General features: G+C 51.2%; 1 protein-coding gene across 4 annotated transcripts in view; it reads right to left on the bottom strand.

Moving 5' to 3' along the window:
• The window catches only part of VWF (von Willebrand factor), a 156,082-nt gene that overhangs the window by 61,216 nt on the left and 81,517 nt on the right, over positions 1-13,349 (bottom strand). For all 4 annotated transcript variants that reach the window (XM_036865019.1, XM_036865018.1, XM_036865020.1 and 1 more), the window contains 2 exons: positions 9,338-9,432; positions 7,069-7,229 (listed from right to left, as the gene is read on the bottom strand). In XM_036865019.1, coding sequence (XP_036720914.1) covers positions 7,069-7,229; positions 9,338-9,432 — 256 coding nt within the window. The remainder of the gene's footprint in view (positions 1-7,068; positions 7,230-9,337; positions 9,433-13,349) is intronic.

Below are 13,349 nucleotides of genomic sequence, written 5' to 3' on the forward strand. Positions count from 1 at the left end.
GTCTTGGGGCCGTAACGAGTGATCCAACAGCCGCGGCCAGAGGCGGCCCAGGGAGCCCACGCCCAGGCTGGGGCTGAAATCCCTGCTCTTGTCTACACCGGTCCCCCCCGGCTCAGCTGAAGACACTCTGACTGCCTCCGCCCTCATACACCGCAGGGGCAGGAGCCCTGGGACCTGGTGGAGACTCCAATAACACATGTCAGAAGCCCTTGAGACGTGCATCTCCTTAGACCCAGTAATTCCTCCAGAGGACTTCTCCAAAGGTAATAGCGTTACAGGCAAAAATTAATGTACAATTATTTATCATTCCAAAAAAAAAAAATGGAAGCAACCAAGTGTTCAACAATAGGAAAATGATTAAACCCATTAAGGAATCTCCAGGTGATGGTGTCCTGTGGAGCGCATTAAACTCTGAAAAGTTTTGAGAACTACTTATGCTGTTAATTTCTAAAACAAGGGAGAAAAAAACCGTATACACGTATGGTCCCAATGATGAATATATATATGCATATATTTAAAAAAAAAAAAAAAAAAGTCTTGAAGGAAATATATAAGTTGCCTCCAAAGGGCTTGGGAAGTGTAGAAGTTGCCTCTGATGAGCTAGAATAAGGGAATCTTATTTTCTTTTTTGGCTTTTAAATTTTTTTTCTGAATGTTCTTCATTGAGCATCTATGTTTTGTAGTTGAAGAAAATGCATAATGTATGGAGGGACCAGAACCAGAGGCTGGGGGTTTTCAAGCCCCACGTGCACCCTTGTCACCCAGTCCCCTGACGGTCCAACACACCCTCACGGGGCCTGCGCTCCTTCCCCACCCCCCCACCAGCAAAGCAGTAACTATGGGACAGGTTATACTCCTCAGGGGTGTCGGGGCCAGAGGAAAAGAATGAAGACCCGCTGGCCCCAGTGACCTTAGGGAGAGCTGGCCAAACCCACTCTGATCCCACACGTAGACCTGCTTCTGTCCCCACCCTAGGAGGCAGCCCTGGACGCCGGCTCTGCGTGACCCTGGGTGCAGGGACCACGGCACTCTGGTTCCAGAGCCACCTGAGGGGTGAGAAGCTGCTGGTCTGGGTGCCTTAGCACCTGTGCGATCCCATCACTCCGCAAACAAGCCTGGGTTCCCTGGGCCTAGAGCCAGACAAAGCCCTGGGACAGAGCGGTCTTGGGCTGAACAAAGGGCTTTCATGTCAAGGATCACAGACTAAAATCATGTGTGTGCATATGTATACGTGTGCGTGCAAGTGTGTGTGTGCGTGTGTATTTGCATGCATGTGTTTGTGGGTGTGAGCTTGCGTGTGTGTGCATGCATGTGTATGTGTGGGTGCATGCGCGTGTGTGTGTGTGTGTGTGTGTGTGTGTGTGTGTCGGAAGGGGTGGGAAGAAGAATCTCCACGACTCAGCCACCAGCTTCACGCAGCCTCTGGAGTGTTCCCGAGTCCCCGGGGCCTAGGGGAAGGGGCAGGATGGGAGCTAGAGTGAGGAAGATGCAGGGGGACCACGCTCTAGGTGGCTCTTACCTCCAGGGGCCGCAATGTCCTTGGCAGACATCCAGCTTAGGCACCCAGTAGGGAGGATGGCAGCCTGGTGGGAACAGGGAGGATGGGGAACGTCCCTCCACCCCCGTCTTCAAAGGCCTTGCCATCAGGCTTCGCCCCCGCATCCCCCAAGCTTGTCATCTTTGATGTGAGTCCCAGACCCGCCACCTCGTGGCTACTCTGGGAATGACCGTGGCCTCCCTGGGGATCCCTGACCTGCTCGCCAGCCCCGGCCCCTGCAGTTGAGACCAACCAGACAACGAGCCTCGTTACGGGAAACATCGTGTGAGGCGAAGCGACGCAGGATGGATCCCAGAAAGCGGCCCTGCTCACCTCCCCTGAGCGGAAGCAGGCTTAGGGGAGGGATCCCAGGCCTCTCGGTCTGCGTGCTGGATGTTTTTACCTCTCTCCAGGGTGGACAACCCACTGACAAAAAGTCCTGCACTCCCAGGGCCCAGGCAACCCCTCGCCTGGACCAGGGGTGAGTCCCAGGGAGCCCGGCCCTCCTCCAAGGGACAGAAAACTCAAATCCCAGCTTGGCCATGAGATAATACTGTCACCTCCTTCCGAGCTCTCACTGACAAACCACATGGCTCCTCTCTGCCCTGCTTATTTTAGTGAAAGGAGATGACTAATTGATGGATTATGATATTAAAGTAGGACCTTGGTATCAAATGAGGACAGGGGCATAGGTTTAGACCTAGGTCAGAGCTGGAGGAAGCAAAGTGGAGCCTTAAAGGGAGAGGAGAGGTTTCTCAGCAGGAGGCTCCCGACTTGGGACAGAAGCTCAAATATCACCAGCCTAGCCAAAAGCACCCAGAGTCCTAAAGCGCTAAAGTATCCACAGAGATAGAAAGATAAAGACACATGCAGGAGATGGACGGGATGGGGATGAGAACGGGTCCACGTGTAGGGTGGGCCAGTACAGCAGCCCCGAAGTGAATTTCGTGCAAGTCACTTACTTAAACTTCATGTTTGAAAAGAAGAGAACCATTCCTGCTTAGTGTTTTTCCCTTTAGGACACCAGAAGGATAAGAAGATAAAGTTGACGAAAGCTGACGAATGTCCTTCAAGGACTTCAGAAGAAAACAGGCAGAAATAGCTGTCGCCATTGTTCATCAGCTCATGACACCTTGAGTAAGAAAGGCTCGTGCTGAGAACACAGTCCTGGGTCTTGATCAGCCCAAAGAAAAATTATGAAGTAGAAAAAAATTGGCATTGTTGCTCTTCTCTGAAAAGGCCCCATCTTCACCCCGCCATACTGACCCATTCTCCAGAATCTTTTTTTGCCTTTCAGCTGTCCTCTGTTCTCCCCACCAATACTTCCAGCTCAATGCAGCTGCCTTCAACTAGATGTTTGCTAGAGGAAAGAATCTGATCAAATAATTCATGCTAAAGTGTGAATGACTTCCTATGAGGATTTATAAGGTAAGCTTTTTTAAAGTTGTTTTTTATTAACCAAACTAAATTCATACCTATTATACTTCAGTAAACCTGATTAGGTGACAAATCATAGGAAGTGTAGGAGATATCTTTGAGACAGGAGGGCTTTCCTGGGCCTTTTAGAATTACATCTCGTAGGATTTACAGTGCACACGTGAGAGGCCCTCTCTGGATGGTCCCCTCGGCCCAAGCTCTAGCTTTCAAAAAGCAGCGCCAACCAAAGGGGAAAGGGGGGGAGGGATAAATTGGGAAACTGAGATTGACATATACACGCTACTATATATAAAATAAATAACTAATAAGAACCTGCTGTATAGCACAGGGAACTCTATTCAATACTCTGTAATGACCTATATGGGAATAGAACCTAAAAAAGAGGGGATATATGTATATGTATAACTGATTCGCTTTGCTGTACACCTGAAACTAACACAACACTGTAAATCAACTAGACTCCAATAAAAATTAATTTTAAAAAAACAAAAAACACAAACAAAAAACAAACCCAAATAGCAGCGCCGAAGTCTTTTCAGGCTTCATAGTGGGCCAGTGAGAAAACTGGGCCTCAAAGGACCAGGGAAATGAACACATGTCTCAGCTGCTGAGAGCTTTTCCAGTACCAGCAGAACTGGGTACCAGTTTGGAAAATGTGACCACTGGACTTCAGAGCATAAGTGAGCATCTCCCAGACAGGGGTACTACACTGGGAGTCAGGAGGCCAGGATTTCCACTACACAGTTATGTAGCCTTGAATGGTTCTGTGCCCTTTCTCTCCTCGGTCTCCTTCTGTGTGCTCAGGGAGGGGGGGGGCGGGGGCGGGTGGCGGGGGTGGGGGTGATGTTGAAAGCGTGAGTCTTTAGGGCTCCTCGCTCTGCCTGGAGACAATTACAGCCTCGACTGAGACAGAGTGAGCCGGGCGGTGGGTTGTGCTTTGCTGCCACCTCGTGGTGGAGGCAGGTAATAGTCTAATTTAAAGGCAGGAGGTGCATTCAAGGATTTTTTAACCACAGAAAAAGACTTGGGAAATTTTCTAGGGCAACCCCTTTATTTTATTGATCTAGTGGGTCTTACATGTGGATCCTGAGGTCCAAAAACTTGCTCCCCAGTGTGCACTAGTTTCCTATAGCATCTCTGTCCACAATGTAGTTCATGCTTTTCCTCCATGAACTTCTTGTAACCGCGGTCATTAAACCACCACTTAACGAAGCGACTTCCATGTACCCACCACTGTCACCTCCAATCCTCTCAAGAACCCTTCTGACCCAATTTTACAGGTGAGAAAAATAAAGACACAAAGATGTTAAGTGGCTTGCCACTCTGTTGAAGTAAACGTCAGGAGCCCAGATTCCAGCCTGGAAGCTCGGGGCAGCTTCTGCACCAACCATCCCTCAGGGTGGTCAGAAAGCATCCCCACCCCTTGTCCCATGCAAGGAGACCTTGGCACCAGGGTCAGGAGCAGATGGAGTGAAGCAGAAAGCCTCTGATCTGAGCGGGTACCAGGCCCGGAACAAACTGCAAAGAGGGGGGTGGTCCTCAGGACCAGTGCAGGTCTGTGAGGACGTGAGTGCAGCCTGGAGGATAGTAGGTGTTTAGAAAATCATGTGTAATATATCCTGTCTGTTACTCGCGTTTGTATGTCATTGCCTTTTGCTTCATTTTTCTGATAATTCACTTCTGTTATATTTACAAAAGCTTTGGTCCACAACAGATTAGAAATTTATGAAAATGGGCCCTTCCTGGGTCTCTCCCATGGACCAGAGGAGGGGGCCGGCCCAGCCTCTGAGACAGCCTCGGTTACGGACGAAAACAACAACTAAAGCTATTCCCATGATCCCATAGCACTTTCTGGTTTTAAAAGCGCTTTCACATACGACTCCTTCAGGCCCACGTGTGATGAAGGCAGAGCAGGAATTCTGTGCCCATGTTACAAATGAGGCAACTGAGGCTCAGAGAAAGTGAATGTGCAAAAGCGAGGAGCCAGGAAGCGGTGAGGCCAGGCTGGGAGCTGGGCCCTCGGGCCCCTGTTCCTACTCTCCCTGCTCCCTGTGGATCTGCCCCCCAGGAAGGAGCTGCTCCCTCCCCCTCTCGAGTCCTCAGAACCCCTGACCTCTTCCCCCAAACCCTCAGTGACATACCGCAGCCTCCCACCTTCCACAGGGGATGGCCGAACGAGAAGCACCCCCTCGGAGGACGTCTGCACCCATGGGCCCAAACAGTGTTTTCGGCTCCTTTTCCTTTGCGTGGAGGCCAAGAACACGGGTCACGGGCGGCAGCAAGCACACGGCGCTCTTCATAAATCACCCAGACTTTCCTGCTCGCAGATCTGGCCTCGACGACTTGCATGTTAGCTGGCATCATAATGAAGCAGTTGTGAAAACAGCCCAGTCTTATCCCACAAGCCTCAAGTTCACAACCCCTGCGGTGGGGGTGAGAGACACCTTGTTAACATGACAGATGTCCAGAGACTGTCCTCGGGAGGCCAGAGGCTGCAGGAATGCCCACAAGTCTCTAACGACACGTCCTCATCCTGCATTCAACGCCTCGCTCTCCACTGGGGATTTGGGGCAATAACGCAATTATCGTGGTTACTAATATTTAAGACTCTCCGTACTATTTCCTTCGTGGGGAAAAAAAAAGTTCATTTGAAAGAGCCCCTCATGCTTCCAGTCTCCTGAGTGGCATCCCTCTTTTTGCCAGAGCTTTCTCTGATGTCGGGAGAATTTCTTCTCCAAGTATGGAGAAGGAACAGTCAAAATAAGAGGCCCTTGGGGTAAAAAAGAACAATATGGAAGTTTCCTCTCCACGCTCCTATTTCTTGTCTGAGTTTCCCCCTCCTTTATACCTCCTTCTGCTAAGGCACCAACAAGTTCTTCCAGTTTGGGGATGTTCCCTGGCCAATCTCTAGCTCCCCCATTAGAAAAGACAGTTCTAGAATCCTCAGAGGCTAAGACAGAGGGGAGCACCCAGGGAGAATGGATAACAGCTACTCTGTCCGTCTCGGAGGAGAGAGGGTTGGAGGGAAAGAGAGAGACCGTGTGCCCTGCACACACCCCAGTCCGCAGCCTTCCTGAGGGCCGCTGGTGATGCATCCGAGTTTCCAGCTCCCACAGCCCAGGATACTTGCCCCCAAGCCGAGGCCTGGGCATCATGAATGACCTTTACAGCCATAAGAGGGCCATCTTGCCTCCCCCCACCAATTTTGGCCTCTAGGACTCCCACCCCAGCCCTCACTGCTCATGTTGGGTATGGGGAATTACAGAAAGCAAGAAGACAGGATGCATTTGAAAGAGAAGAATCCAGAAGTTGCATCCTTCAGGGTGACAAGAATAGTCTACGTATATTTAATACACAGATGTCCTAAGACTAGACTTGGGACGGAGCTAAGGGGGCCTGGGTGTGCTCAGGCCATTGCCACCACCAGGATGCACTAGGAGCCAGGCGGCCGCAGACCAGCAGCTGGGGGACCACAAGGAAGGGCTGGCCGAGGGTGACGGTTTGCAGCCTCCGCCCCAGAGACACGGAATGTTAGGAGCTGACCAAGACCTCATGGCTCACCCTGCAGATGAGGAAAACAAGGCTCAGTGTGGGGAAGGGATTGGTGGGCCCGCGGCTTGCTGACGGCAGTGTCTCCTCTTGAGATACAGAGTTATACACATAAATGCAAATCATATGCAGAAATGTGTGCATGTGTGTGTGTGTGTGCATGCATGTGTCTCCTCATCTTCGTACAATGGCATGGAGCCCTTGGGAAAATTCTAGTGGAAATGCCCGTTAGCACTTTTAAGTATTTTCTGGAAATCCTTGCCTTGCTTCCTAGGGCACCGCTGTGCTAAGTTCTTGTATTTTTGTCAGCTCTCACCAAGATCAAGGTCAACCCCAGCTCTCCCATCAGCTCTCCCCCCGCCTCCGGCGGCTGACCCAGCCACAGAGGACTCACCCCTGCCCCCGCCTGCACCCCGTCTGCAGCCCCAGTGCCGTCCTTGTGTAGCTCTTGTTTCTTTCTCTCTCTGCCTCCGCAGCCCACCTCACTGTCCCCTGCCCGCGGGAACCCGGCAGGTCGACATCCCCCTGCGGCTTGGGTGGCTTACCATGCCCGGGGGGCAGAGGCAGCCGGACACGCAGCCCATGCTCACGCACTCCAGGTCGTAGTTCTGGCAGGTTTTGGCGCACTCCAGCCCTTCAGCCCTCGGGTTGTCAGCAGGACACACCAGCTTGACCATGGGGGGCCGACAGGACAGGCTTCTTTTGCCTTGGAGTCAGGAAAACCAAAGAGACGATCATCGAAGGGGTGAACGGATCTGCCCTCTACTCTGTCCTTTGCCCCCTGCGTGCAGTCACTCAACCCCAGAGGCTCAGGCTGCCCACGCCCCGGGACAAGGCACTGCTGGACCTCCAGCTGGGTCCTGAATGGCAGCCTCATCTACTCATCTGAGCTCTGACCTCTGCCTACACTGAAGATGCCCCTGCCGAGCTCAGCATCCCACTAATGGCCCGCGGTCCTCAGCCCCCTTGACCCTGCTGTTGCCTGCTGCACTGAATCAGGACGCACTGCAAAAACATCCAGAGCCAGGCTTTAAAGGACCTGGGTTTGGGTGCTTAAAAGGAACCTTTGCTCCAACACATTTAATTTTAAATTCCTAAAATTAGTTAATTTAATCACAACAACGTTAAAGGGGGCTTTGCTCACATGGCATCCTCTGCCCAGCCCCTGGCCATCCCAGCCGCTCTATTTAAACCTGTAACACTCCATCCCTGGACACTCCTACACTCCCTGCTTTGTCATTCTCCACGCGATCACCGTCTGACATCACCATTTGATATACCATTTATTTTCCTTCTTTGTTGATTGCTCACCCCCACCCCACCCACACACTAGAACACAGGCTCCAGGAAGGCAGGGGGTTTTGTCTGCTTTGTTCACTGTTCTATTTCCTGGCAATTAGTAGGAGTCACTTTTGTCTGCTTTGTTCACTGTTCTATTTCCTGGCAATTAGTAGGTATCACTTTTGTCTGCTTTGTTCACTGTTCTATTTCCTGGCAATTAGTAGGTATCACTGTGGTGACTGAGTAAATGATGACAGCAGATAACTGACACAGCACCTGTGTTTCAAAAACCCTGATGCACTGAATAGCATTTGTATCTTACATACATATGTAGCATTTAGTATCTCTTATGGACAAGAAAGTCAGAATTTCCAGCCTTGTTTTTATAGGGAAACTTTTGTTAGGAAACTGAAACCCTAAGAGGTTAAATGGCTTTTCCAAATGGCACAGAATTCTAGGAGTTTCCTGACTTTGAAAAAAAAAAAAAAACCTTCCTGTCACTAGGCTAGAAGACTCTGGGCAAGAGAAGCATCAGACCTAAGAGGCAGAATGCAACAGAGAGGGGTGGAGTGTCGGAAAAAAACGTTACAATGAGAGAGAGCAGGAAGAAGAAAGAGGCAGAGGGATGAGTGACCTTGAGGTCTGCTATGGACTGGATGTTTGTATCCCCCCAAAATTCACATGTGGAAATCCTAACCCCCAAAGGTGATGCTTTTAAGAGATGAGGTTTGGGGCAGGTGATTGGGTCATGAAGGTGGAGCCCTCAAGAATGGGATTAGCGTCCTTAGAGGACACCCCACGGAGTTCCCTTTCCCCTTCCACCAGGTGAGCACACAGCGAGGACCCGGAGGTGGGCCCTCACCCGGCCATGCGGGCATCCTGTTCTTGGACTCCCCACCAGGACCAGCCGGAAAACAAACGCAGGCACAGAGCTGTGTCACTGGGAGAGAGGGGGCCTTAGGAGAGTGAGAGGTAGGGCGAAGAGGTCAAGCTGGAGGTTGAAAATAGCCCATTTATCTGCCTAAAGGCATCTCGCTCCCTCCTACTAGGAGGGTCCTTTCTAAGCGAGGACGTCGGATCCTTCTGATCCATGAACGTGGAATATGGTCCCACCACGTCTCCCCCCTGTGCCTTGTCCTTCAACAGCACAGCACCTATTAGGACCTTCAAACTGAGGGCACCGAGTCCAAACCCCTGTCTCAAATCCATCAGAGAAGCTTTCTAAAGAGGTGTTCCGGTCACCGTGTCCCTCGGTAAAATGAGGCCATGAAGGACCAATGTACCCACAGCTGCTCCCTGGGTTAAGGTCGCCGTGGGCAGAAGAGAGATCTCCCTGGTCCATCCTGCAGGCAATTCAGTCTTTCCCCATCACAAAATAAAACTCCTCCTGCCTCAACAATTGGGATGTGTACATGCAAAGGCACATCCAGGCCTGGAGGTCACACACACAAACGCGTGCCTGAACGCAGCCAGCTCCCTCACCCACCCCACCTGAGCAGAGGGAGAGGAGAGCCCGTTGGGGGCGGTACTCACTGCGGTGGGACGTGGGGCTGCTGAGGACCGAGTTGGGCAGCAGGCGCCCCGGGGCTGCACTCGTGGAGCAGTGCATGAAGCCATCCTCACAGTAGCTGCGGAGAGGAGGTCACAGCCTGACTGAGAGGGATTCCCCACCTCCCACAGCGTGCTCTGCCCCCTCCGGCCGGGCTCCCATCCCATAACCCGGCTGAAACGCAGCTGCTAAGGCCACCAGTGACCTCCACGCCACTGGACCCGGTGCAACTGTTTTCACTTCTTTTCTTACTTGATCTCCTTCCACATTAGTCATGCCTGTTGCCTGCTCCATCCTTCTACGAAAAGAAAACAAAACATCCCTCCTGGTTTTCCTCCCACCTTGCTGGTTGCTCCTCTCAGGCTCACTGTAGCTCCGCCCCCCTGCGGACTCATCCCAGCCCCCCTCTCCTCCTCCTACTGTGTGTGCCATTTGCAAGTCCGGCCTCAACTACAGAGAGGACTCAGATTCATGTCAGCAGCTCCGATCCGTTGAACTTAAGATCCACGTATTCAAATGCTTATGTGATAACCACCTGTGTGGCTCAGTGTGTCCAAAACTGAACTCACTATCCCCCCTCCAAAGCCAATTCTCCCCCCGGGGTTGGATTCTTCGAATGAAACCACCATTCATCTAGTTTCACAAACCGGAAACCCAGGGCTCAGCCCTGACACTGCCTTCTCCCCACCCGCTACACCCTATCCATCCCCAAGCCCTGGGCTTGGTGGCTTGAATATCGCTGGAAGCCACACCCACCTCCATCTCCACTGCTGAGCCCCACCCCCGTCACCTGGATGGTGCAAAAGCCTTCCCACTGATGTCCTGCATCTCTCCTCACCTCCCTCCAAAACACATACCTCGTGGCAGCCCAAGTATCTTTGCAAAACCCAAATCTGATTATGTCACATTCCTGCTTGGAATCCTTCAATAGCTTCCCTTCAACAGGCCTTAGGATGAAGGTCAAACCCCTCCCATAGCCTCCCAGGCTCCACACGGTCTGAGCCCTGCTACCCGTCCCCTATCCATCCCCCTGGCCTTCTTTTCATCTTGAAGGTACATTGCCCCACTCAAATGCAAATGCTCCTGCACACACTGTTTCCTCTGGCCCGACATCACTTACACACACACACACACACACACACACACAAAACCGCCTTTGTCCCCCCCTCATTTCAAGCTTTCATAGACCACATACTTTGCTTCCTACCACACTTGTAATTTTACATGCATTTGAGTTATTACTTGGTTAACATCTCTCTCTGCCACTGGACTATAAGATCCAAGAGGGTAGGGACTTCCCTGGCGGTCCAGGGGTTAAGACACCGAGTTTCCACTGCAGGGGGAGCAGGTTCGATCTCTGGTCAGGGAACTAAGATCCCGCATGCCTAGGGGCGTGGCCAAAAAATAGAAAGAAAAAAAAGATCCAAGAGGGTAGAAGCCATGGAAGATTGTCCCTCACTCCTCGCCACCGTAAACAAGGCTGTGATTGACATCTTCATACATGTACCCTACATGAAGAACTCTAATATATATGCCCAGGTGGGACTGCCAGGTGTGGATGTCCAATTCGCATAGACTGTGCCCCTGGCTCTCTCAGGTACAACTGGACTTGGGTTTGAAGGCAGCAAAGCACCTTCAGGATTCAAAGGAGGCCAGGGCATTGGAGAGGGGACAGGTAGCAGGGGTCAGATCCCATGGGGCCTGGGAGGCCGTGGGAGGGATTTGACCTTCACCCTAAGGCCTGTTGAGGGGAAGGTTTGGAAGGATTCCAAGCAGGAATGTGACATAATCAGATTGAGATTTTGAAACAATACTGGGAGTATCTGAACAAGTCTGTGTCCACCAGGAGCAGGTCAGGGGCCCCATGATCCCATGGCCCTGCCAACACTTGGCATTATCCAGATTTCAAATTTTCCCGGTCTAACAGATATGCAGTAACGTTTATTGCTTCATTTTGTGTTTCGCTGATTATAATGATTTTGAACATTTTTAACGTGACTGCTGTTCAATCAACATTTGTTGAATGAACAAGGGAATCAGCCCTTCCCTCCCTGGGCACATGCAGATTCTGTGCTTCTGGTTGTTAACTAACACCTGGCTTAAAAAGATCCTCCCCCAAATGCCATGTTCTATCTATCATTTGGACATGACCAAAAAGCTTAATTTTACTTCAAAAAAAAAAAAATAGAAAACCTTGCAGGTAGGTTAAAAGTCAACTCCTGGCTCACAGCTGGCCTACCTGGAGTGAGCACACACTGTGATGGCTGTTTGGATACCACACGAATGGTCTGGAGAAACCTCCAGGCCACGTGTGCTTGCACCTTCCTACCACCTCTCCACGGGCGTCACTAGCACCTGCCCCAGCTGTGCTGATTCTGCAGTGTGTTGTCAGAAGAATAAAAATAAAAATAGAACCCTGGTGATCCAGTGGTTTAGAATCCGCCTTCCAATGCAGGGGACGCAGGTTCAATCCCTGGTCGGGGAACTAGGATCCCACATGCTGCGGGGCAACTAAGCCCGCTTGCCGCAACTACTGAGCCCACGCGCACTGGAGACCACGTGCCACAACTAGAAAGAAGCCCATGTGCCACAACCAAGACTTAACACAGCCAAATAAATTAATTAATTAAAAAGAATAAAAATAAATAGCCACAGACAAGCCCTGAGTTCCCTCTGGCTCACATTCTCCCTGAAATCCAATTTTCTAAATGAAGTGAAAAAACAGATGATCTACAGCTTTCAGCCCTGGTGCCTGAAGGGGAGACTGGGAAGAGGAGGTGGTCACGGAGAGGCCACTGATGCCCAAACCCTGAGAAGAGCCTGAAGCCAGGGCTACCCCCTGGCCCCCTGCCCACCCAGGAGCTGCTGTCCCCCCCAACCTTCCTTGTGCTTCCGATATGGTAAAATTGGTTATTTTTACCAATACCAGCCACATTGCTGTCCTCCGAGTCACCCCAGCCCCCTACCCTCTGGCTTCTTTCCTCACCACACTATGAAACAAGGGGGCCACTGTGACCTTCTGATCGCCAAATTCAACAGCCTCTTCTCCATGTAACATGAAGAGTTCAAGGGTCCCTGGGTTCCAGCCACTTGCTGGGTGATTTGGGAAAGTGATAATCTCTCTAAGCCTCCAATTCCTTACTAAAAAAGCAAGTCTTGCTTGCCTAACACTGTTGTTTCAAGGTCCCAGAGAGAAACACCTTGAATATTATAGCTCGACAACTATGGTAAAACAACCACTGGGCTAAGGCCAAATGCCCAAGCCAACAGAAGATGGTACTACTCCCCTGTTCCCTTCATGTCCGTGATATGGGCCTCTCCTGGTTCTGCCCTTTCCGCTGGCCTTTTTTCTTCGGCCTCTCTCATGGGATCCCCTTTCTCCTCCCCTGGTTCTCTGAACGTTCTCACATCTTTGGTCCTCCCCTCTTAGAAGCCTAGCTACTCTCACAGCTGTAACAGGTACCTCCAGCCCCAATCTCTTACTCAAGCTCCAAACCCATAATTCCAGCCATCGGTTCCATTCATTCACCAAGATGCCCTCTTGGTCACTCAAAGTCATCGAGGCCAAAACCGAACTCATTATCTTCCCTCCACCTACAAAGAGTCCTCTTGCAGTTCTTGGTCTCACTGTTCTCCCAAGCATTCAAGTTCAGAACCCTGGGACCACCTTCAATACACCTCTCCCTCCTCCCAAACATCCCACTGGTCTGTTCACCTTCCCAGCATCTCTAGCTCCTGACTCCCTCCATCTTTGCTGCTATTACTTGGCCCAGGGCCTTACCTTCCGACTAGACTATGTCAACATCTTCCCACAACTGACCTCATAACTCATGCAGCTTCCAGAACCTACTCCCTAAAACTACACTTTGACCCTATTTGCTCTCTGCTCAAACCCTCTGAGGTCCCATGGCCTACTGCTCAAGCATCAGTCCTCACCTTATCTTCCAAAGACCGACCCCTGATGCTGGTCCCAACTTCCCCCCGGTCTTATCTTTC

Source organism: Balaenoptera musculus, chromosome 10 (genome assembly GCF_009873245.2).
Source record: "Balaenoptera musculus isolate JJ_BM4_2016_0621 chromosome 10, mBalMus1.pri.v3, whole genome shotgun sequence".
Classification (NCBI taxonomy): domain Eukaryota; kingdom Metazoa; phylum Chordata; class Mammalia; order Artiodactyla; family Balaenopteridae; genus Balaenoptera; species Balaenoptera musculus.